This window comes from Choloepus didactylus, chromosome 2, assembly GCF_015220235.1.
Source record: "Choloepus didactylus isolate mChoDid1 chromosome 2, mChoDid1.pri, whole genome shotgun sequence".
In the NCBI taxonomy this organism is placed as follows: domain Eukaryota; kingdom Metazoa; phylum Chordata; class Mammalia; order Pilosa; family Megalonychidae; genus Choloepus; species Choloepus didactylus.
Genome location: NC_051308.1, coordinates 108542593 through 108567739, shown reverse-complemented (window position 1 = coordinate 108567739; position 25147 = coordinate 108542593). Strand labels below are relative to the sequence as shown.

Genomic DNA, 25147 nt, shown 5'->3' with positions numbered 1-25147 from the left:
ACCACATACCCTCCGCCTGCCAAGCTCTGTGGCCACCCAGAGAGGGGTGCTTTTCTCTTGATCTGCACAAAGGCCCCGCACAGGCTAGTGGTGGCCCTGAACTCCTGCTGTTGAGCATTTTATATTTTCCAAAGCACATTTACAACCATTATCTTCTTTGGCACTTACCATAACAAGACATGGATAAAGACACTGAAGACCAGAAAGGTCAAGTGACATGTTACGGTCACAAAACAAGTCAGTGCTAGAACTAGGGTTTGAAGCAAGGTCTCCTGACTCCCCCACTAGCCCCTCACTATGCCCTACCCTCTGTGTGCTTGATGATGTTCTCTAGCAGCAGTGGGTACTTGGTGAGCCGCTGCATCTCGGAGATGATGAGGTCTCTAAGCTGCAGCCGCCGGCACTGGGGGTGGCTCTCGGCCTCCTAGAAGGCAGGAGGCACAGACAGACGGAGATGTCAACCTGTGGTTGAGAGTTGGCTTAAGGGCTCACAACATGATGGGTATGAAAATGCCAAATAGGTCCTAATCCATGGTGGGTCACTCAGAACTGGTGGTGGCAGTTTCTTCCTTGAATATTTAGGGTAAGGCTGATGAGGGCAGGAAGACAACCACCCAAAGAAAGAGTATGGTCAAATATAAGCTACATACGGTAGGTATTGTTCCCATTTACGGACAAGAAAACTGAGACCCAGAGAGTTAATGTAAGCATACACAGATGTGCTCGTATGTGAGCCAGGCCTTCTGACTGCTAATCCAGGATCCTTTTTAACAAGCAGTGGCCTCTATTTGAGGGCGTGAAGGTGTCAGTTTTTGAAGCAATGCTGTGGGAAGGTACGGACAGGTACAGAGAGTTGCTGGGTTATCCTCTACAGAGAGAAGAGGCTGGGGTGCTTGGAGCTGGGGACCAGAGGAGGGAGTTCAGGAGATCCTTGGTGAACTTTATGGAGAAGAGAGAAGGCTGGGGTGGGAGAGCAAGGAATTACCTGCATGAAGAGCTGGAATCGGCTCTCCTTGCGCTGCTTTGTCTTGATTAGCTCTAGGGCTATCGACTGATAGGAACAGAACTGGGCAGCCACTTGCTGGAGTTCCTCTCGGGCGGGACCATCAAACTGATAGGCAGAATGGACACCAGCTCCTGTCACAGCTCTGCTTGAGTCCCGTCCCCTCCCTCTCTCTCCCCGCCACATCCTTGGGCAATGGGATCCTGTCCCCCCCAGACTCCTTGCCAAGTGGGGAAATTTTGGAGCCATACCCGAGCCAGCATGAGGTCACCGATTTCTTTGATGATGGGGCCCTCTTCCCGGAGCTTCTTCATGGCTTCACACCAGGAATCTGGGGCGAGGAGAGAAGAAATAGAAAAGCCTGGGGTTGAGCTGCACTGCCAGCTCAACTGCCAGCCTTCCTAACTGAGAGAAAAGGGATCTTTGCTGTGCTGTGGGGCAGGGCCTGGGAAAGGAGATTCCCAAACCATTTTACTTTTGGGGGAACTGGAGTGATGGTTTCAGATTATACATCAACATCTCTCTCACCAAAGACGACTGGCTAGGGTTATCTACTGGGGAGGTCCTGGCATATGGACAGAACCACAACAGTCACCTGAAGGCCAGCTGGAGAAGGAGTTTGGATGGGGAGTAGGGGAAGGAGGATGGGGGAGGGCAAGCCCCTTACTGTGAATCTCTATGAGTTCAGGAAGATTAGGAAAGAGTCGGGCCAGCTCCTCCCGGGGCATCAGGTTCTCTTTCTTCATTCGCTGGTAGAAGATCAGATCCAGGACCCGGAGTGTGCGCAGATGGGAAGCTTCTGTCACAAACAACTCTGAGTGGTGGTTGTGGCAAGGAGGGGTAGAAAAGAAGGGCAAAAACAAATCAGCAAGTCTGTACAGTCAGCACCCTGGACCCGCCCCCCCCCAATCACTTCACTTTTGGGGGAGCTGGAGTGCTGCTTTCAGATCAGACACCAACTTTCCTCTCACCCAAAGGGCCAGGACTGAGGTGGACCTTACATGGGCAGGCAACATGGACCTGGTCCTGCCTTCCAAGGACTCCCAACCTATTCACCTCTCTCCCACTTTTGCATCTTCATTGCTCAGGGCCTATTTGCACCCAAGTCTGAGCGGAAAGTGGGGGAGTGGAGTGGTTTCTCACCATTGATGACTTCCTGCCGGTCGATCTCCCTCTGGGTTAGCCCAGCCACAACATCCTTGCCCACAGTATGCTGCCAGTTTTGGGCATCTGGCTCTGGCTCCAGGTCAGAAAGCTGCCCCAAATCATCCTCCAGGAGGTGGGGGAGGAGGGCATCTGTACAGAACCCCAAACTGGGGGACTCAATGCTCCTAGGGGAAAATGGGCAGCTCAGCTTCTCAAGAGGAAGAGCTCATACACAGGGTTTGTACCCTCCTCTCCTGCCCAACCTGCTTGCCCTGTGCCCACGGGAAACCAGTGGGCTGTGAAGAGGAGATGCACATCCAAGCAGCCACTCAGGGGTGGGAGGGACAGCTGAGGGCAGCTGGGATCCAGAGGTACAGAACAGAGGCACTACTGTGCCCAGCACTCACCTGCGGCCCATTTTGGGGGTGAAGGGAGGGGTTGGGTTCTCAAGAGACCTATGGAGAGAATGTCAACTCTCAGCATCTTTCACTGCTCTAACCCTGCCTCCCCAGATCTCAGTGGGGAGAGCCAGTTGAGCCCCATCCACCTGGTGGAGAGGCTGGAGGCGGAGGACGAGGCTGACTGATGGAGGCGAGTAGCCTCAGCAGCAGCATCCATGTCAACGTCACTGCGAGAACGGGGAACATTCTCCACCTTCCGAGACCGCTTCATCTCTTCGCGGCCCTTCAGGCTCTCAGAGCGGCCCAGGCGGATTTCTGAGCGGGAACTGAGGGGAAAAGGATAAGAGACCTTGGGATCTTGTTCCTGGTCAGCTTGATCTGCTGCCTTTTCTCAGGGATGCCTCAGTGCTACAGGTTCTTCACTCCATCCTGCCAAGGGCCAGAATACCTAGGTGGCGGATGCTTCCCAATGACAAGCCATTTTTGCTGCTCTTCAAACTCTTCCCTACCCTGACTAGCCTGATGGATAGAACCTCTCATCTTCCTCCTGACCCATCAGGCAAGGATTGTAATGGGAAGATGAAATCTGGGGCTAACAGAATCTGACTTGTGATGTGTCCAGAGGCCTAAAGACCCTAAGTCCCCCAATCAGGAAAGCTGAGTACACCACAGTCCCTGACCAAGGACTACAAGGTCCCACCCTCCTTGCCCCTGGGGCCATCGAGCTGCCAGTCCATCATCCCCTCTGACTGGGAATGGGTCAGCTCCCACCTCTGACTGCTTGAGGTAGATGCTTCCTTTCACAAGCTCTAAGAGGGAAGTACAGTAACTATTTTCCCATACTGCTCGTCCGTCCAGTTGTGATGTGGATTCTTTCCTTTCTTTTCTTGATAGAATGTTTCCTAAACTTCCATTTCCTACTTTGGGAGCAGACTGTCTTGGGAGGGCATTTAAAGAGGCCTGTTTACTGACAGGCAGCAACCCGCCCCCTGACCTGCCATGCTTGGCCTCTCAGTGTCTCTGGGGCTTGATGAAATGCTGATGATTGGGTGTTACTCTTTTTTTGTGTCCTGCAGTACATCAGCCCTGAGAGAGCTGGCATCTTTGACCCCGAGTTGCCCTGGGATGGCGCCTCCCACCATGGCCTGCTGGGCTGGTCTTTGCTGACATTATTACTAATCTACATCCTGCTCTGCTTCTAGGACCACAGAAGGCCCTGAGACATCTGGAGAGCTGAGAATAGCACAGCATGTTGCTGCACTGAAGGAGCCAAATGACTTGGTCTCTCTATTCATCAAGTCTCTTGAACTGCTGGGGGATCCAAAATGGCACTCACTTCCTGGGATCCTGAGAGTTTGCCCATAAGTCAAAAAACATACTAACCCCCTGTTGAGCTCAACTCCCAGATACCTGTTACATCTCCAACCCAGACTAAATCAAACCTCTTTTCAGCAGAGCTCTTTAGTGGATTACTTTAGCATCATGACAAACCTCATCCAGGGAGGTTACTGGGGCCACAGAGCTAAGTAACTTCCTTCAAACTCCCAGAATTGAGTAATGCCCTCATCAAGAAGTGAGGCACATAATCCATTCTGGTTAAACCCCCCCAGGGGACCGCCTTCTAGAACTGGGAGCATCTTGCACCTGCTGAGCATCTAAAACAACTTCTGACCCACTATGCTGTTAACACTATTTCTTCCAAGACTGCCAATGAGCTTAGAATCATCAAATCCAAAGGCTTTTCTACTTAGAGTAGATTTAGGATCCTAGTGAATATTTTAGGGCAAATCTACCTACCAACTCCAAGAACACAAATTTGCAAATGTTCTCAGATATTTTCCCAAGATCTTGATGTTATTTATTATACTCTTATAATATTTGATTTATGTATAAGATCACATCTACTATGGCAATCATGCCACTTGTGTAACTGATCCAGTAATGTTTGATCTCTACCTCACCCCACTACAAATCTAACCTTTTCTTCCCCTAAACCTTTAATACTCACTATAGCAAAAAATTTTAACATGTATTAAGCTATTAAAGGCTTAATATAAACAGAAAGGAGTAACCTTGCATACAAGCAGGAAATGTTTGACTTACATTGAATTGCCTTTGTTTGTACCTGCCTTAATCCAGCTCAGTGACTCCAACGGCATTATTTTTGTATACAGAAAATCACATGTACTACACCTCAAAGGTAACTTAAGGGATTTGCAAAGATATGTTTGACTGCAGGCAATTTTTGCTTTCTGGGTTGGCTGTAGAATCTTAAACATATTGCCAAGCCAGTCAAGAGCAAGGAAGTCCAAGAGTATGTTTCAAGACCAGAGAGGGATTCTGGTTAGAACCTGACCAAAGATGGAGATTACGAGAGATGCCACAGTTTCAATTCCCTTTTATCTTCTTGAAAACAGAAGAGTGGTTTATTTTGTGTCAGTCAACTTCATATCTCTTTGCTGAAGTGGACACCTGTTACCTACAATTATATCATTTGCCTTTAAAGTACCCAGCAGCAGAACCTCATCTGCAGCTCTTTTCTTCACAGGCAAAGACTTTCTTTTCCCTTCCTGAGTCTTTTATTTCCCAGGACTTAAACAAAAGTCCCCCCCCCCCCCCCAGAGTATTCTCTATTTTTGTCACTTAGAGGTTCCTGATTTTCTGCTTTATTGTATAACCTAGCTCATTCTTGGGATGGAGAATGCTGAATAACCAGGGATGGATCAGAAAGAAATTTTAAAAGCATGCAGTGGCTGGGCTGGGTGGTCAGGGGCCTTTTCTCTCTTCCAGTCAACTTGATTATCAACACACAGTGTGTCTTCTCCTGAAGATATTGGGGTGGGGAAATATTGCCACTTACAAGCTAGTAGAAAAGGTCAAAGTAGCTGGAATTAAAGCCCTAGCTCCAAACCCTGCCCTGCTCCCCTTCTTGGGCAGCTCCATCCAGCCACTGCTACCTGTCACTCTCCAGAAGGTCCTCAGGGAAGCTTCCTGTCGAGAGTCGCTGTGTCCCAGGTTCTGGGGCATCATACTGTTGGTTGTTCTCAAAATGCTGAATGATGTTCCTCACGTTGCCTGGTTTGACTGGAAGAGAAAAGAAAATGAAGACTATTCTCAGCTTTCTGTTCAGGGATGACTTCTCAGGGCCTTCACTCCCCTCTAGCCCAGAAGACAAAACAATGAGCAAGCATGGATGAGGATGGGAGAATGGGTCTGAGGATCAGGAGACATGGGTTCTTGATCCTGGTTCTTCTGCTAAAACACTGCTTGGGCACAGGCAGCCACTCTGCCTTTCTGGGTCTCAGTTTCCTCACATCAAAATGAGAGGGAAAAGCTTCAGCTAGATATTTCAAATGGCCACAGTGTGCCAAGCCCAAATCAGCTTTAGTCTCAAAAACCCTAAAGAATACCCAGGTCCCTTTCAGAGACTACAAAAGTTTCACTCGCTAAGTTTATTTCTCAGAAACTTAAATCCTCCAGTGTTCCTATGCCAGATAAGTCCCAAAACCCAGAGGCAACAGCCTCTTCAAGAACATCAACCAGATGCAGCCCCCTTCCCCTTAATGTTGACAATCCTTTTTAATATGAACAAGTTAGGGTGGTCCCTGCCTAGACATCCCTGAAGACTGAGAAAGTGATTTAAAGAAAGGAAGGGATAGCAACAGACAATATAGGATTTAACAAAGGATTATGAATTCTGAATCTTTATATATATATATATATATATATATATTTATATATATATTTGTTTTTAAGTTTCTAGGGTATTAGAACAGCAAAAAGGAAATAACTGAAATTGTGGAACTGTAATCCATTATGTTTTCTGAAATTTGTTCTATTACTACTTGTTAAATCATACTTTGAAAGTCATCATTTTTCTGTATATATGTTATATTTCACAATAAAAAATGTTAAAAAAAGTATACTTGAACAGCACTTAGAACCATGCCTGGCATATTATAGGTGTGAAAGAAGTGTTTGTTAAATAAAATAAATCACAAAAACAATATATTAAAAAAAATGAGAGGTTTGAATGTACATTTTCTATGGAGCTTTCTTTTGCCTCTGCCCTTATTACCATGACACTTCTGCTTGAAAACCATGACTAGATTTTCCCCAAGAGCCACAAACAGGTTAAAAAAATAGCCAGGAAGACCAAAAACCCATCTTCATGTAAACTGGCCAGGTTGCCAAATTGTAACAGGCATTTTTCAAATTGATATTACTTTTAGTTCATTATTTGTTTTTCCCTGGCTCTCCTTCCTGTTCTTTCTACCCACTTCTGGTCTCCATCATTAAAGATTCAGGCCTTTTATTACCAAATGAGGGATGACCTAGGAGGAAAAAAGGAGAGATGTCACTTTCTCGCATTCAAATTCCAGCCCCTTTTCAAAGCTGAGAGATGATTTTGTTCTAAGAAACAGGGCAGGTGAGAGACTGAAAAGGCACATGCGATGCCACTTAAGAGACCCTGGTGGAGAGAATTCAGACCCAGGTGGCTCTCAGCAGGAGAAGAGAAGGCAGGCGTTCGCCTTCAAAGGCAACTGGTTTGGCTCTGAGTCCAGGGATCCTAGAACAGGGGTTTGGGCTAAAAATGCTGCTCGGCCTGAGAGCAATGGGAAGGATAAATGAGACTGGGGAGGCAAGACAAATACTCCAGGGGTCTAGGCCTGGTCCCATACATGACTTCAGAGATTCTGATTCCTGCATACACAAATGGAGAAATTGCCCTATGTCTCTGAACCCAACTTTCATTCAGAAAATTTCTAAGTAAGAGGGAACAGAAAAACATTTAGCTGGTCTCTTTGAGGTCCATGACCTAATATCCTTTAGGCAGGTGGCTATGCATATGTGTTAGAACTGGGAGCTGTTACCATCACTCCCATTTTGGAGATCAGGACCAGGTCTGCCCGTCCCAGGCTGACTGTGCATCTGGGCCTTGGGGCAACTGTGCAGATGCAGCCCTGAGGCGTCCTGGCTGGGTGATGATGTGGGAGCCTGCGAACACCCTATGACCAAAAGCCACTGCCACAGGGATGAGTCCACTGTTCCCTCTCCCACAGACCACCTGGAAAATGACCAGAGATCAGGGTAACCGGGGAAAAACAGGTAGAAGGAAATACATTTTTAAAAAGAGCAAAGTTTCACTGGTAGCCTTTGCTCCCCTTCCTCCATGCTCCGAATGACAATGAAACTAAATACAAGTGAATTATATGCTACTAACAATCAAGAACTTTCATTTGTAAACAGGGGCAACAGTGGAAGAACCTAAACGGCAAAAACTTGATATTGAGGATCCCTAACTTTGGTGCATGTTTGGTCTTTAGATATGAATACTGATTTGTCTGATGTTCTGAGAATTTTAGAACCCCAAACCAAATCATGAAATTTACAATGGGAAGATCTGACTCAAAGAGCTGGGAGGTACCCAGCATCCTTGTCCTGCTCCTGGGATCAGCAATGGCATCTCCACCCTGGGCACTATTGTCACTTCTCAATAAACTGTCATGCCTGGGCCTGGGCATGACTGGGCAGACTCTCAGAGCCTGCTGTTTGTCTTGTGCCCTTCTTCAGAAGGTAGATAAGAGGAAGTGCGTGGTAAGAACTAAGGGCCAGGACTTCAAGGTCATTCCTTTTTTTATAAACATTTTTTTCAATGGTTCTTTATTTTTGTTTAAAACAGCATAATGGGTCTAGGAGTTTAGTGACTTTTAAAATACACTAATTTTGAAGACAATGGTATTTTTAACTGCCACTCTTAAATAAAATGAATTCTAGCAACAGAATAATTTCCTGATTGCATCCCACTGCTGCCTCTGTATATTTATCACAGAAACTAGAAAATATTAATCGCTTAATTTTAGGCATAGGGACCTGGATGATGGAAAATAAACTTGCCCGATTCTGTACTATTACCATCTAGGTTTTAAGCTTTTTGTGGGTGAATGTGTATTTTATATATCTATTTAATACTTGGATTCTAGAATATTTTAGGCGCTCTAAAATATATTTAGGGTCTTTCTTTTTTAACTGTTGCTGGCTATACAATGCTGGCAAAGCTGTTCAGAAGAGATGGAGGTGCAACACTATGGGGCTTAAGCAAAACAGATGATATAAATAAAAATATCCCAAAGAAAAACTGTTAGAGACCCAGTAATTTACTAAAAAAATCACAAAACCTTTAAAGGTAAGGATTTTTACTATTTCAACTGAAAACAAAAACCTGAGGAACTTTTACTTTTGTTTCACAGAAGGACATTTCCACTGGGGGGGTTTCCCTTATTTACCCAGAACTTGGGACTTCTGGCACCTCACTCATGGAGAGCTGACAGGAGAACTAAAGAGAAAAGGGCTGTGGAAAAATTGCTGGAGGGCCCAGCAGGCTGGCCTGTGCTAGAACTATCAGGAAGAGCTCCAGTGACTGGGAGGACTATCCTGTCTCCTCAAAACCCTGGGTTACGCAGGCAAGGTCTTGCGCCCTACATAAGGGCAGGGGTTTGTGTCACAAAGCAGCTTTAGCAGCAAGAAGGAAAATGTAAGGGAAATGGGGTAAAGGAAGGGGGTGGGGGGAGGAAAGAGGTAAAGGATAGGAAGGGAAGGGGAAGAGGGAACAAAAGATTTGGGAAATGGAAATCGTGCTAATGCAAAGAAAAACCCAAAGAAAATGGTCCTTTTACCTTCCACAGGGGACAAGGGAATATGAAATGCTAAAAGAAAAACAAACAAAAACAAAAGTAAACCATGAAAAGTCAAATTAATGTTTCAAGAATCAAAATAAAAATTACATCAAGCTGGAAAATGAAAATGTAGTGGCAAAAATCAGGGCTGATCTTGAAGAGTCTCCATTCTTACCCCTCTCCCCAGCCTGCTCCTATCCTCAATGCAGCAATTTTAGAAAAGGCAGCAGGCCCGTCCCGTGGCCCATCACAATTTCCCACTAATACAGGGAAATTAAGATGCTGATTGGGAGGAGCAGCAACAATTTCTAGATAAATAACAATAGCTAGGAAGAGATCAATAACAGGATCAACTGAGTTTTGGGTTACTGATGTGCCAAGGGACCCTGCAGGTACCTGCCTCCTACTCGCTTTGTTCTTAATAGTAACTCAAACCCCCTATTATCAAGGGTCCATAAATGCTCCCAGCTCAGGTATACAGATGAATCCCATTGATGCATATAAAGGAAGCTTTTCCTGTCAACAGAGCAATCTTTGCCAAGGGGAGAATGCTCCCTTACATGGCTGTCCCAGTAGCTACAACTGGCTCTGAGTGCCTAGACTAAGACCCAAGGACTCATACGGCCTCCTTGACCGGGAAACATTCACCAGTACCTCGAAGAACCTACACTAGATGTGTCAAGGGGTGAATGTGGTAGCATTGCTAAGGACCTCTGCCAACATAGTGGTATGTGAAGGGGTTGAGGTTCCTGCCTGAGGCTGTTTCTCTCCAAATACTTACTGCTCTGGGAAGAGCTTTTGGGCTTCCCAATGTATTTGAGGATGGGGTTTCGCTTCTTGTCCTCCAAGGCATCCTTTTCTTTCTTGGAATTACTGCTCTGTTGAGACAGAAGAAACGGGTTTGGAGGAGGTCCTGATACTCCGACTTGGCCACTAATCACTCGGCCACCACCCCTGGCTGTAAGCACGTAACTGGAAAGTGGACTCATGCTTGTACCCTAACTAGCACTTCCACTCCTGGCCTGGGTTTGGAGGAACAGTGAGAGAGCGTCTCCAATCTGGGGATTCTCACTGATTCCACACCCAAAGGTGGAGGGACATAGCTAGATTACTGTGAAATGGCGTTCCCAGACTACCTCAGGGCAGAGATCTGCAGCAAGAGAACATGACCTCTAATGTAGCTCTGTTACCTTCTTGGTCTTAGGGAAGAAGGGTAGCCACTTGTCCTTGTCGGGAGCAGTCTGGGCCTTTTCAGCTGTGTTGGAAGGCCGTGCCTCTCGAAGACGGATCCCAGAATGGCTCATGTAGGTATTGAGGGCAAAGTCCATGGGGGCACTGTAGGACAGAAACTGTGATGTGAATCAGAAAGCTTGAGTTAGATTCCCTGTTGGCAGGTGGGAGGGCTGGAACCGTGCTTCAAACAATCTCACTGCCACCACCCAGAGGAATGGGGAAGAGGAAGTTATGAGGTTAGGGTAGTCAAAGGGAAGCCTGGAATAATCAAAAGGAACAGCAGGCAGAAGATGGCTAGAAGTCTTGGCTAGTGTGACTCTGTAAGAGAAATCTTACTCTTTCCCCAAACAGAGCTCTTCCTAACGAGAAGATGCTGGTCAGTGTAAGGATACGTCAATTCCTTAAAATGAAAGCAAACAATCCTCTGGCTGACCAAACTAAGGGCAGACCTGGAGGAAGGTTTGAGGTTTACAGCTAATATCTTCAGGCACATACAAGGGAGTGGGATGGTAAGGGGGAGAGGAGAAATGCCAACCCCTGCCTTTGTTGTGGTATACTACCTTTACCACCCTCCAGCCCAAAGTACAAAGAGAAAAAAGATGGAAAGGAGCCGTCAAATAGCTTCCAATTTCCACAAATGAAACTGCCCAGAGCTCTGTATTTAAAAATACATTTGGCCCTCAATTCTGTAGATAGATTATCTACTTTGTGGATTTAAGGCAGCAAATGCTTCAGCCCTGGCTTTACTCTCCTCTTAAACAGACTTCTAACCCCATCTTCTCTCCCTTATTAAGTGTGCATGCTCAGGGGATACACACTCATTTTAACATCAGCTGATGAAAAACAACGAGATATGTATATAGGCTGCAAAAAAAAAAATCATCATACATGCCAAGAGAGGAAACGTGGTGCACCCCAGCTCTTCTCTGCAGGTGCTGCTAACACAAGGTTCATTCTATCATCGTTACTTCTTTAAATGACTTAAGGGGTAGAAGTGGGAAGGGAGACACAGGGCTAAATTGAGAGAAATGGAAGCCAGGTATGGGAATGTTAGAAGCCAGAGAGCTTGGTTTCTTGATACCGAGGGGGGAGACCCACCTCCCCAGGCAGTGATCCCTGAGCTTGGGAGAGCACCAGCTAGTGGCAGAATCAGGGGCTTCGACCTCATGACCCCAGTGCATTAGGATTACACAATGACAGACATGGTCCTATGTGGTCCAACATTGCTAGGGACTCCCCTGTGATTAGCTGAGATGGAAAACACAGCAAGCAGCTCAAGCCCACTCCTTCCCACCTTGAAAGTTGCAAAGGAACCACACCATGGACTCACCTCCGGTCTTCCTCATACTTGGACCTGGAACAACAGAAAGGAAAGATGACTCAGACTGTAAAGACAGAGGCTCCTCCGCCTGTGCAGAGACTGGGAGGAGGGTAAGTTCTTTCTCGGAGGGAGGGAGGGTTGGAGGGGAGAAGGGGAGGAGTATGACAAAAGGTTAGATTTAGACTCTCGGTCACGGCCCTGGAGCTGGCTAGGGGCTCAGGAGGTGAGAGTTCTCATGCCCCTTGAGGGACTCAATTAGCATGGTCAGGATGATGATGTCCTTCCAGCTAAAAGGCAGGGGAATGTGGCAGAGGTAGCCTCTAGCCTGGTATCTGTCCTAGACTCTGAAGTTACCGTGGAGGGAGAGGCTCCTCTTTGTATCCACCTAGAACTAAACAGGAAAGGCTGGGCTGACACTGAGGCAGAGGAAGGAAGGTGAGAGAGCAGCGGTAACACCTTGAGGCCTGACTCAAGTAGACTTCTTTACAAACAGGTAAATGGTACCAGCATATGCTAACATTTGAGGACTTACTATAGGCCAGGTACTATTCTAAGCACTTTACATGTTTTAGCTCATCCAGTTCTCAAAATAACCCACGAGGCAGGTATTATTATTATCCCCATAAGACCAAAACGTCATTGTTTTAAATAGGAAAACTATTGTAAGTGGGGTGCTCTGCTGTCAGTCATAATCCCATATAATTCTGTGTCCCTATTATCTCAAGATAAGCTCAGTCAGGTCTTGTTTCCATCTCTGGCAGGACCAGGATGGTTACTGCCATCTGACTACCAGCGAAACTAAGGCCCAGAAAAATTCAAGGCTTGGGCGAAGGTCAGAGGGTTGTTTTTAAAGAATATTTACTCTCTGGGTGAGCTCATCTAACCTCATTTTCAACCCAGATCTCTTACCAAATACCAGATTCATATATGCAGCTAACTACTCACATCTCCAGAGTATGTCTCAAATTTAACATGCCCCGAATTAAATCTCTCACTTTCCACCACAATACTGCTCCCAAGGGCAGGCGTCCCATCTGGACAGACGGCACCTTTATCCTTTTAGTAGCTTAGGCAAAAAGCCATGGAGTCTTCCTCAATTCTTCTCTCTCTCACACATCACATTCAATTTTTTAGGAAATCCTCCTGTTGGCTCTACTGTCAAAACGTAATCTTGGACCTCTTTTCTAAACCTCCATTGCTACTTCTTGGGGCCAAGCCTCTATCATCTTTTTCCTGGAATCCTGGGACAGTCTCCTAACTGGCCTCCCTACTTTGAATGTCCCGCCCCCTGCTCTCCCACTACCCTCCACCTACAACCCAGTCTCACCCAGCTCCAGGGATCTCCATTCACTGAGAGAAAAACCCAAGACTTTACAATAGGCCACAAGGCTCTCTGGGACTGCACCCTCCCATCACCTCCCTGACTTTATTACCGATGTTCTCCATCTGCTTTGGCCACAAGGGTCTCCTTGTTGTCCCTCAAATATGTCAGGCACCTTCTACTTTGTCCTGGCTGTTCCCTCTGTCTGGCATGCTCTTCCCCCAGACATCTTCAAGGGTAACCACCTCTCTTCAATTGCTGAAGTCACTTTTTCAATGAGGCTTGTGCTGACCACCCTATTTAAAATTGCAATCCCTTGGCCCTGGCAACTCCTGATCCCCTTCCTCCTGTTCCATTTGTCCCTCACCCCCAGCACTTATTATTTTCTAACATACTATATAATTTATTTATTCTATATTTCTGTCCCTTCCTAGTACAATGTAAGTGCCAAAGGGGAAAGAATTGTTGTTTTGTTCACCAAAGTATCCTAAGAGCCTAAAATGGTGTTTGGCACACAGTAGGAGCTCCATAAAATTTGCTGAGTTGAAATATATATAGATCCTCTAGTTCCAATTTTGTCATTTTATAGATGCGGCCCAGAGAGATGAAATGGTTTCATCATGGTCACAGAATTACTTAGTGCATAAGTAGTACTGGGGCTAAAAAACCATGTCTCCTGCCTCCCAGCCTGAAGTGTCCCTACAGTCTCTGTGGTTGGGATTGGCTGCAGACAGGTGTCTGTGCTGCTTTAGCAAACAGGACAGGAAAGATGCAACTGAGGCAGCTGTGCCAGAAGCTCCTTAATAAGTTTAGTTAGTTAAGTTTTCTGATCTGACTGGTAAAAACGGTTCAATCTCCCTTAAGCCAGTTCTGTCTACCTCCTGAAGGAACTTTAGCCATTGGGGACTCGCAGCGCTGGTCTCGTTCTCAGTGTCAGATGCTATCTTACACGCAGGAAGAGAGAAAGGTCAGGAAGAGGCCTAGAAAGGGGAAGCAGAAAGCTCTCTCTGTTCCTGCAGCCCGTGGTTTGTCATAACCATCAAATTACTGTCAGATCTCCAGGCTCTGCAACTCCCTTGAAATACCTACAGCTCTCAGCCTAAGACACGCAGCAGGGAGGGCAGGAGTCTCCCCAGCTTTCAGGGGAAGCAGATTCAGGCAAAAAGTGGAAAAGAAAAAGAGGCTGGAAAATAGACCACAAAATATGTCCTACTGTTCAGCACATTCATGGGGTGGCAGTGGGACTGGAGACTCACAAAATATCTCCAAGGGCAGCCAGCTGCTTCTCGGCCACTTGGCGCTCTCGTAGCGGGTCCCCATCCAGGTCCAGCAGGTCGTTTTCACCATAGAGGCTGCCCAGCCCCAGGGTGCGCTTTGTTCTAACCCAGAGACACAGAGAAAGGAACAAATGAACACAAACACTCTGGAGACAGAGATCCAGAAAGAGTGAGACAAACACACACACATAAGAGATACACACTCATCAGAGAGGAAAAGAAAAAGAGTGACGAGGCAGAGGTACAAGGGGAGAGGGAAGAGGAGGGCAGGAGCTGCACAAACCGGTAGTCATGGATCTGCTCCTGGATCTCCAGCATGGCTGCCTCCTGCGCGTCACAGAGAATGCTGCGGACGTCCTCACTGTTCCGCAGGCGCAAGTCTGTTGTGGGAGCCAAGAGAAGACAGAGATGGGGGGGTATGTCGGGGGAAGAGGTCGCTTCTGCTGGGTATCCAAGGTGTTTCAACTCACTGTGGCACTTGGAAGAGAGGCTGGCTTTCTGCCCTCCTGCTAGCCTAAGGGAAGGGGAGGCCTGGGCCTACCAGATTATTCCTGAACTCAGGACTGGAATCCTGATATCTAAGTCCCAAGGTAAAGATTAAAAGATTTTATGGATATTCCATGTTCCATTAAGAGAAGGAAGATTAAAGCCCCACTCATCAGATGTGTCCAAATGCTGTGCTCTGTAAAACTTTTACACCAAAGTCCAGACCCCTGAAAGGCTCATTACCCTTCTATTGCCCAGGGCCAGCTTACAGAATGAAAACGGAAGGCACTTCACAGTCCATGAGATCCGAACTCCCAAGCAGAAATGGAAAGATGTCTCTCCTGCCCCTGCATCCTAGCTCCACTCGGCCACTCCATGGTTTAGCAAGTTCTATCCCTATCGCCTGTGACCATAAGCTCCCCTTCTCCCCCCATCATCTATGCCTATAAATCACCAAATACAGCTTCAAGCTTCTATCTTTTGGAAAGTCTTCTATGAGTAACTTGTCAGGTTGTCATCCTGTTTATTTGGCCTCCCCTTAGCTCTTCTACTAATAATTTTAGAATCAGAAGGGAGCTGAGCAATCATCTCTTAGACCACTGGGTCCTTACTCTGAACCAACTGCTATTGGTATTAGTCAAGGAACTGTAAAAACAAACAAGCAAACAAAAAAACCTCCAGATTGTGACTTGGCAGGTTAGATGGAATATGGTCCTGGTTTTTGTGTTTTTAAAGTTTCCCAAGGGATTCTGATGACCAACCCAGCTTAAGAATCCCTGTTCGTGTCCAATTTCCTCTTTGCATACAGATGAGCCAACTGAGGCCCAGAGAGGTCATGTAGAAGGTTGGTAGACATGAGACCAGAGAACTCCAAGTCCAGTGTCTTCCCATGACAAGCTATACCATGCAGGGTCCGTCCCATCTGTGCTTATCCATAAACCACCGGGAAGTGCTCTAGAGAAGCCCTCCGTGGTTCTTTTCCCCTCTTATAGGACAGTTGCCCAAAGACAAGACTATGCTCCACTGTCCTCTGGAGGCGCCTGAGAGCTAAGGACAAGAAGAGCACCAAGAGTAGACCAGCTGACCAATGAGCCAACTTACCAATTTCAGTCTGTAATATCTCTGGGATCTTCACCTTCAGAGGCTAAAAAACAGAAGAGTGGGGGCAGAAGAAGTGAGGACCACACACTCTAGGGAGACATGGGAGGCATCAGGGACTAAAAGGGCTTTTAAATACTGCCTTCTCTTCTTTTAACCCCACCTTCCTCTCATTTCTCCCCAAAGTGTACCTGAATTCTAGGCTAGCTTTTTGAGAAACGGAATCTGAGGCTACAGGGCAAGCTGGGAAGATATTCTGAGGGTGGAACATACAGTTTTTCCACTTTTAGTTCAAGGACACTGGGTTTCATGGAATGGGGATGTTGTTCCAAAAGTGGACTGGCAATAATTTAGCAGCAAGGGAAAAACCTTTATTAGGCTATTTGATGGCTTTCCCTCCCCTTCACTCCCAAGGAAAAACTGGCCTTATGTACCTAGTGAGTACAATGTTCTGGCTTTTGCTTTATGAGTACATGACAGCTGGATACTATTCTAAGTAGTTCCACAATAACCAACAAGGAATAATGGCAGCTCTAAAAGCTTTACTCAAGACTCATGTACAGGGGAAAATACAAAAATCCTGAGGGAGAATGGTTTCTTTCTCAACCCCATTATGCCTAGTACCTCACTGTCAGGATGAACAAAGTCATTCTGGAATTAATTTAGTTGATCAGATCAGAGAGTCCAAGATGGGAACTGCCCTTTGCAGGAAAAGGTGCTGCCACCAACTGACACATCCCTTCCTTGGGAACTGTAACTAGAGGCACGGAGTGCTCATCTGTCTTGGATACTATGGGGTCTCCCATCTCCAAATTCTGTCTTTAGGCAGTAACAGCAAGCCAGACTGAGCTGCAGAAACTTGGATTTTCCTCTTGTCTCTTTAATTTGGATCATCTGATGTTCACTGAGCCTCTGTTTCTTCTTTCCAGAGACTGGCAAAGCAGGGAGGGAACCAGGGCACTGATTCAGAGGACAGCAACTGGAATTTGGTGCAATGTCTTTCTCCAAACATTTTGGGGAGAGGCAATGGCTATTTTACCCTTATCACATGTAGAACAAAAAAGGTACAGAGAGACGATCAATCTTTTGAGAGGAAAGCTAGGAACAGAATCCAGGAATCCTTCTCAGCCTAGATTCCTCTTTAACAACCTGTCTCCATTTGAACCATGGAATGCTTTGCTTGGTTTTTCCTCTGACTCTCAGTCTACTAAAATTTTGACCCAATCTATTACTGCCTTACCGCATTTTTCTCTAGGAAAATAGTCCAGATATCTTTTCCCAAGCTTCGGGAATCCTTGGGGCTTGTCTGTTGATAAACTTCTGCACACAGGTAAAAAAGCTAGGAGGAGAGATAAAATGGGTTAGAGAAGTGGTTCTCATCCAGGGGTGATTCTGCCTTCCCCCAGGGGACATCTGGCCATGCCTGGAGACACTCTTAGTGTCACAACTAGGAGAGGAGGATGCTACTGGCACCTAGTGGGTAGAGGCCAGCGATATGGCTGAACATCCTACAATGCACAGGAGAACCCCCCACAACAGACACTTCTCCGGTCACAAAAGGCAATAGTGCTGAGGTAGAATGTTTCAGAAATTCGTGGTAAATAACCACTCCCCACCCCACGCATACATACACCTCCAACATGATCATGACTCCTCAGCCCGAGTCCTCTGCACGTTTGGCATTTCACTTGTGCCTTGCACTTGTTTCTATATTGTGTTCTAAGAGTTTTCATGCTTTGTTTCTCTCTGTGATGTGCCCTGTCTTCATTCAGGTATGCTTCTGAGACACCGGTACTTGGGACTTATACTCAGGTGTTCAGTATTGGGCAAATGGATGTTCATTCTAGTTTCTGACAGTGAAATCCCATGCCTTGGGCAAGAAATTTCTTCTGAAGAATACAATTTCAACCTTTTTCCTTCACCCCCCCCCCCCCCCGACCACCAGCCTTTTTCTAAGCAGCTGAGCAGAAGAGAGGGACAGGGAAGGCTGCCAGCTCTGAGCACTGCCGCACTCCAGCCTCCATTCCTTCTTGTCATGGTCTTCAGATTGAAGACTCTATTGCCTTGCCCGTCTGCCAAGCTTTCTCGTAGTACCACTGTATATTTGCAAAGGCTATTCTCTCAACCCCACAATCAGTCTATATTCTTTCACTCAAAAAATTCTAGAAAGACAGTCTTCTCCAAGAAGCTTTCCTAAACTGATCAGAAAAAGTTTCTCCCCTAGCCTAGCTCTTCTCTCTCCTTCCTATGCTAATGACATAGAGGCAGCTGTGTCAAAGAGAGTGAAAATCCCTTCCACCGAGGTTTCATCTTTTTTCCCTATTTGGGTCTGACTTATAACATCTAGAGAGCAGGGACAGAGGCCAGAGATTCTCTTTGCAAAGCACAAGCAGGCACTCAATCAAGACCTATGCTTCTGACTTACCAGTGGACTGGGGTCTGCCTGAGAGAAGATGTAACGCAGGAAAACCCCAAGGTGAGCTGGACGTGACTTTAGTTTCTCAAGATCCTGGAATATGATGTCGCTCTGGAAGGCAGAAAGATGAGAACAGCTGTGAGGCATGGAGGATGGGTACAGCAGCACAGCCTGTTCCAGTTTAGCCCCCATATTATCCAGCTGCCAGGGGTTGTAAGCTATGTCTCCCTCCCCCAAGTTCCCTTCACAGCTAATGCCTGTCAAACTGCTTCTAGTCAAGAGCAGCTTGTATGAGAGAATGATGAAAGGAGAAAACCAGGAAGCCGTTACCTCGTTGTTGAAATAACCCGGGTCATAATCTTCCTCTGGGCCAATAATTAAAGGCTTTGGGCTTTGATCAACACCCTGGGGGAGACAGTCAAGTTGCAGAGATTAGAGGTTAGAGAACAGGGGCCTCAAATTCCTCAATGAAGTTTGTTTAGTAATAGCATAGCACTCACGAGAAAAGTCACAAAGGTCTGGTAAAAGTTGGCATCTCACTACCTCCCCCAAATCTCAGAGAATAGATGAAATGATTTCCACTCTGCAGGAAGTTAACTGCTTCTGGGTGGGGCAGAGCAGCCTGGTCACATGACATACAAAGATGGGAAGTGAGAGAAAATGCTCTCTTCCTGTTTGCGAAAGATCTGGGGAGGGAGTGTCAGCAACAAAATAAGAACCTGGAGCTCCTGCTGGGCTACTGGGTTGGGGGCTTTGTTATCTTCCCAAATAGCCTCTCCCTACCCCAAGTGCACAATCTACAAATCTAGTGTCCACCACAGTGCTAACGAACAGTTACTGTGTGCCTAGTAAGCACCTGTAGCTTGAAACCTCTCAGAGAGCCTGGTAGCCCTTCCCTAGCTCCTTGAACAAAAGGGGATGGGGCTAACCTTTCTTGACACCATTTGCATTATTTCCCTTGCCTGCTTAGGAATCTATGATAGATCCCCAATACCTGTCTAAGATTCAAACTACTTATCCTGGCTTTTCTTTCTTTCCCCTTATGCCCATTTTAACTGATAAGCCACTGATGAGGTATGATGAGAGAGACTTCATGTTGCATAAACTTTTCAGATGTTTCACTGGACAAGCTTTTCTTCTAAAGGTTCCTTGAGCTTATAAAGGTTTTCTACTAGCTGTATTTTTCACTTTCAATTTAATCTTCCTCATTTCCAATGATTCTCCAACAAGGACTCTGCTTCTGGAACTCACTTGGCTTACCTGTGACTACTCTTTTCCAGGCCCAAGATACCCTCCTACCCACTTTCTCATGGGGCTCTTCCTGACAGTTCCTCCCTGAGGCTCCTCTCTGCTTTTCTGTTCTCCTGGATATCTACAGTCTTTCTGCCTAGAATGACTGACTCATAGAATGTGAGGGACCCGGATGGTATCTCATCGATTGGAGTCCAGCACTCATTAATGAATGAAAAAACTGAGGCCCAGAGAGACTGACCGGCGTGCTCCAAGTTGCAGTCAGGCCTGATGGGCCATAATTGTATTTCGCAGACACATCCTGAGTATCTTCCTCTCCGGTAACATTCTAGACTCTGAATTCCTCCGGGCCCAGGTTCCCCAGGGGAAGTTGGATAACCACTCGGGCTTTACTTGGCTCTTTGGTGAAACTTGAAAGTACTTGATTTTTGCTTGTTTGGGGGAGAAGATATTTTTGGAAAGCTTTTACAATTTCTTTTCCCTGATTATAAAAGCAGAATATGCTCAGTATAAAGCAAACATTACAGAATTATGTAACAGAAAGTGAGAGTTCCCTATGATCCTACCCCCCTACCACTGACAGTTTGATACACAGTATAGGTTCCCCCACCATACCCTTACTAATATTATTATTTTAAAAACTGGAACTATACTCTATTAATTCTCACAACTCCAAAACTGCAATTTAAATAGTGGGCAATCAAGGAGAGGCTAGAAGCAGAAGTAGTTCTGCACTAGGGCCTAGGAATTCTAAGTTCTGGTTCCAACTCAGCCATTAACAATTGGGTCCCTCAATAGTCGCTCAGCCTTTCTTTGCCTCAGGTTCCTCATCCACCAAATGACTCTAACAGTTACCTCCTTTCCTGATTATGAGAACTAAATGAGTTTTTGTTTGCTTGTTTGTTTTTTGTTTTTGCAATGGATCTAACACTGCAGCTGGTACACAGGCATTTTAATACATATTAGATCCATTTCCTTACCTTTCCTCCACCAAGACCTAAAGAGTAACTAAACTCCATCCTATGAGTAAAACTGGATAATCAAATGTATTCTCCTTTTTCAGAGAAGCTCTTGATTATTTTCCTTTGATGATTGCCAAAGTCTGGATTTAAGAAAAATAGGGATCTACCTAGGCAGTCCTCTGTATAGATTGTACCATGAAACCTCATTTTCAAGAAGTTCAAAAGGTTCCATGTCCTGGATAAATCTTTTCCAAGATGAACACTTGGGGATACTTTTGATTAGGCTCATTCTAAAATATTCACTCATTCTTTCACTAACGTCATGAAGTGCCTACTATGTGCCAAGTGCCAAGCTAGGTGCTTAGCAGTATAAAGACCAGTTACACCTAGTGGGGAAATTAGACTTGTAAACAGACAGTAACAGCAAAGGGATAAGGGCTGTTAGAGAAACGGATACAAGATATTGCCAGGAACCCTAAACTCCAAAGAGCTTAGAAGATAGATTTACTAAAATCATGACACTATCAAAGGGAATTCAGTAAGATGTATGTGTGTGTGGTGGGGTTTTGAGGTGAGTGGCAGGAAAGGGAGCAGGCAGGAAACCCACTGGGGTTATTTGCTGAAGTCTGGGAAAGAAGCCCTCTGCATAAAAAGCCTTCGTGAGGAGGGAGCTGGACTGGCTGCCTGCCTCCCTCTGCAAGAATTACCCAGTAGGTTCATCACAGAAGAACGTTAGGCCCAGTTTTGTTCATGGGAGGAAGGAAAAGACAGAAAAATGAGATCTAGATTTCAGGGACTATCATGGGCTAGGTTTAACTAACTCACTGATTAAATGGTCATCTCGCTGGTGACTGATGTTTGCTCTCTTTTCTTCCTAAGCCATTTCTCCCACCATTCAAAATTTCTTTAGGGATCCTACTTCTGAAGACCTTCCTCCTGGATTCAGAGATTAATAGGCACCCAGACTTGAAAGGAACCCTAAAATACTGGCTTTCAAACTTTTTTGACCATGTTTCCCGGTAATAAATATATTTTTCATTGCAGCCCAGTATACCACATACATATCTAAAATGCTTCACAAAACTATAGTTACCCTTATTATATACAATGAATTTTGATATTTTGATATTTTCTTTTCTAGGCTATTCGATTCTACTTCATTAAAATAAATATTGCCTCCCCGCTACGTGGGATCAGACACCCAGGGGAGTGAATCTCCCTGGCAATGTGGAATATGACTCCCGGGGAGGAATGTAGACCTGGCATCGTGGGACGGAGAACATCTTCTTGACCGAAAGGGGGATGTGAAAGGAAATGAAATAAGCTTCAGTAGCAGAGAGATTCCAAAAGGAGCCGAGAGGTCACTCTGGTGGGCACTCTTACGCACAATTTAGACAACCCTCTTTAGGTTCTAAAGAATTGGGGTAGCTGGTGGATACCTGAAACTATCAAACTACAACCCAGAACCCAGGAATCTCGAAGACAATTGTATAAAAATGTAGCTTATGAGGGGTGACAATGGGATTGGGAAAACCATAAGGACCACACTCCACTTTGTCTAGTTTATGGATGGATGAGTAGAAAAATAGGGGAAGGAAACAAACAAACATACAAAGGTACCCAGTTTTCTTTTTTACTTCAATTGCTCTTTTTCACTTTAATTATTATTCTTATTATTTTTGTGTGTGTGCTAATGAAGGTGTCAGGGATTGATTCAGGTGATGAATGTACAACTATGTAATGATACTGTGAACAATCAAATGTACAATTTGTTTTGTATGACTGCGTGGTATGTGAATATATCTCAATAAAATGAAGATTAAAAAAAATAAATAAATATTGATATACATCTACTATACTGATTTCATGACTCACCAATAATAGGTCAAAACCCAGTCTGAAAGCATCACCTAAACTTTTCCAGTGTGGGAAGTACACCACTGGTGGAACTCAAGATCATTTTAGGTGAGATGATTTTTATATAGGCTTGAGATTATTTCAGGGAGTACCTGGACATGGCTTTAAATAATATTCAATCATACTGTAAGAAAGTTTCATCTTAGTTCTTATTCAATCCTTTTGCCTAACCCAGGAGAAAGTTTTGGTCTACTGCTAGACCAAAACTTTTTACCTCTAAAAATGCTAGTTTATCTCTAATACCTTTAACAAAGGCAAAACAGGTCTCAGGCTTAACCAAAGCCTTTGACAAGCAATAGAATCAAGCTAGAATTTATTTTTCAGTTTGTTTTTAATTTTATCTATTTTTTTTTTTGAATAAGTAATACATTCACATTAGTTGAAAATTAAAAGAATGTAAAAGGGCAAATATAGTGAAAAGTCTTCCCACCCTATCCTCCAGCCATCTAATCTCCCTTGTCAGAAACCATAAACATCAGTATTCACAGAGATGCCTTCTTTTCCTCTTTTAATATAAATGATAGCAATTACCTACATTGTTCTGTATCTTTTTAGTTAGAATTTAACAAAATTGTTTCCAAAATTATATTTATTTTCATGATTGCCTTGCATTTACAGTGCATGATACTGGTTTTAATTTAAGGTAGTGACATAATATTTCCTTTAAAATGGATTTAAGTTTAAAAAAAAAAGTGAGCTTAAAGAAAAAGGTTAAGTAAACATTATACAGTTGGTATGTGGATATGGCAAAAATCATGACAGTTGTAGCAGATGACTGTGTTTTAAGAAATGCTGTTTTACAAAAATAGGAGTTCTCTTCCCAGTGTCTCTAACAGGTAGTGATCCAGCTTCTGCCTGAATAATTCTACTGCTAGAGAGACCATATTCTTTAAAAGCTTTTTGCATTGAGCCAAAACCTGTCATCCTGAAATCTCCCAGGGACCTAGTTCTAGAGAGTCTAGCAGTGGCTTTCAGATCAGGTTCTACAGAACCCCAGGGCTCCATGGGAGTGCCCCAGAGGGTGGGGGAGGTTGACGGGAAAGGTCCCAGGAGAGCTGAGCTTTTATCTCTTTTCTATATTAGAGTTTGAAATAATAAAACTTTGTTGAGAAAAGGATTTTGCTAGGGAAAAAGAAAACTGAAAATTAATGTTCTGGAGCAACACATGAACATTAAAAGAAAGACCAGCTATCTGCTTCTGAGATGTCACTTCCCTACAGCTGCATTCACTGACTTTTCACATAAGAAACTGAGATCCCTTACTTTCATGTTATCCATTTATGCTGTGTTCTTTCTTCGCTATGTGTTCTCTAGGTAAGTGTCTATCTCAAATTTCGAGTTACTGGAACAACTTGAATTTATGGCTTATTTAAGGCCATATATTGATAGCACCCAGCCCTCCAACCCTCAGTTCTTAAAAAGGGAAAGGAAACCTGCAGGGTGGCTCTGGATTGCTCACCTGATTGCTGGTAGGGGGCAGTGGTGTGTCTGAGCCCTGCCGCCTGTGGTGCTGGGCCACTCTGGCCATGATCACAGGGGAGCTTCGAGGACTGTCTAGCCCAGGGTCTGATAGTATGGAGTTCCGATTCATCAATGACTAGAGGAACAGAGAATTCTGTGAGAAGGAACCTTGTCCAGAAGATCCTTAGGGCTTGGCTCATTTGGTGGTGATAACGAGATTCATAACATCAATTGATATAAACTCAGTACTTGTGGCCAGGCATGATACTAAGCCTTTCATTATGTATCATCTCATTTAATTCTCACAATTAAAGCCCTTTGTGGTAGATACTTTTATTTCTCCCACTTTCCACAGGAAGAACTAAGACTTAGAGAGGTTACGAGACTTGTGAAAGGTCATATAGCAAGTAATGTGGTATTCCCTGGATTCAACCCAGTCTCAACCTACAATGTCACAAGCTGTGTTGCCTCCCAGTTGTTGGGCCCTCGGGGTGATGTCTATGGTAGATTATTTAGGACTTTGCTTCCGTTTCTTGGTGACTTTCCCACACACTTGTCTTTTCACATATATTCAGCATCTTCCCATGGATAACAGAAGTAGTCAGGAAGTAAAATTTTAACTGTTATCAAAAATTAGGTTTTTAACAGGATTTCAACTGCTTACTCACATATTTAATTAACTTGGCTAAATAAATATTTTGCCAACATCATCATTACTTGTTATTATTCATTCTTATTTTTATATTGATTTTGCAAACTGAGAATACCTAGAAGGGACAACCTCTGAGGCAAAAATCTGAAATTCTTTTGACCACTCCAGAAAAGATGAGCCATTCAAGTAGAAAAAGATCCATGAGGAAAAAAGAGAGACTGCCACTTCTGATTAGATCAGGTTCATCATATTAATCTAAGATGATGTTATTCCCAGTCAAGTAGAAGTGTGTTTTCGGTCAAGTCATTGGTTTAGATGATTCATGTCTCTGCTCCCTTAAATTCAAAGGCTTGCTATAGTTAATGAGATGCTCTTCCTCCCCACCCTACTCTCTGTTTGGCAGTGTTGACCGAATGATAAAATAGGAGCGATCTGATGACCCTGCATGTAGGATGCATTTAAAACTGCCTTTTAGAGCACAGTGACTAAAATCCTTGGACCTGGAACTATAGAAGAGGTCTACGG

The 25147-nt window shown here is 44.8% G+C and overlaps 1 protein-coding gene across 8 annotated transcripts in view; it reads right to left on the bottom strand.

Annotated features, from left to right (window-relative positions):
- Nucleotides 1-25147, bottom strand: part of ARHGEF11 (Rho guanine nucleotide exchange factor 11) — a 134092-nt gene that overhangs the window by 10530 nt on the left and 98415 nt on the right. For 5 of the 8 annotated variants that reach the window (XM_037825655.1, XM_037825658.1, XM_037825657.1 and 2 more), the window contains 19 exons: nucleotides 23969-24106; nucleotides 18710-18784; nucleotides 18389-18490; nucleotides 17204-17302; nucleotides 15967-16009; nucleotides 14663-14759; nucleotides 14359-14481; nucleotides 11791-11814; nucleotides 10418-10562; nucleotides 10009-10105; nucleotides 9228-9257; nucleotides 5508-5634; nucleotides 2697-2876; nucleotides 2557-2604; nucleotides 2147-2334; nucleotides 1671-1817; nucleotides 1255-1334; nucleotides 986-1111; nucleotides 307-424 (listed from right to left, as the gene is read on the bottom strand). In XM_037825655.1, coding sequence (XP_037681583.1) covers nucleotides 307-424; nucleotides 986-1111; nucleotides 1255-1334; nucleotides 1671-1817; nucleotides 2147-2334; nucleotides 2557-2604; nucleotides 2697-2876; nucleotides 5508-5634; nucleotides 9228-9257; nucleotides 10009-10105; nucleotides 10418-10562; nucleotides 11791-11814; nucleotides 14359-14481; nucleotides 14663-14759; nucleotides 15967-16009; nucleotides 17204-17302; nucleotides 18389-18490; nucleotides 18710-18784; nucleotides 23969-24106 — 1987 coding nt within the window. The remainder of the gene's footprint in view (nucleotides 1-306; nucleotides 425-985; nucleotides 1112-1254; nucleotides 1335-1670; nucleotides 1818-2146; nucleotides 2335-2556; nucleotides 2605-2696; nucleotides 2877-5507; nucleotides 5635-9227; nucleotides 9258-10008; nucleotides 10106-10417; nucleotides 10563-11790; nucleotides 11815-14358; nucleotides 14482-14662; nucleotides 14760-15966; nucleotides 16010-17203; nucleotides 17303-18388; nucleotides 18491-18709; nucleotides 18785-23968; nucleotides 24107-25147) is intronic. The other 3 variants (XM_037825656.1, XM_037825659.1, XM_037825662.1) reach the window with 1 other exon arrangement.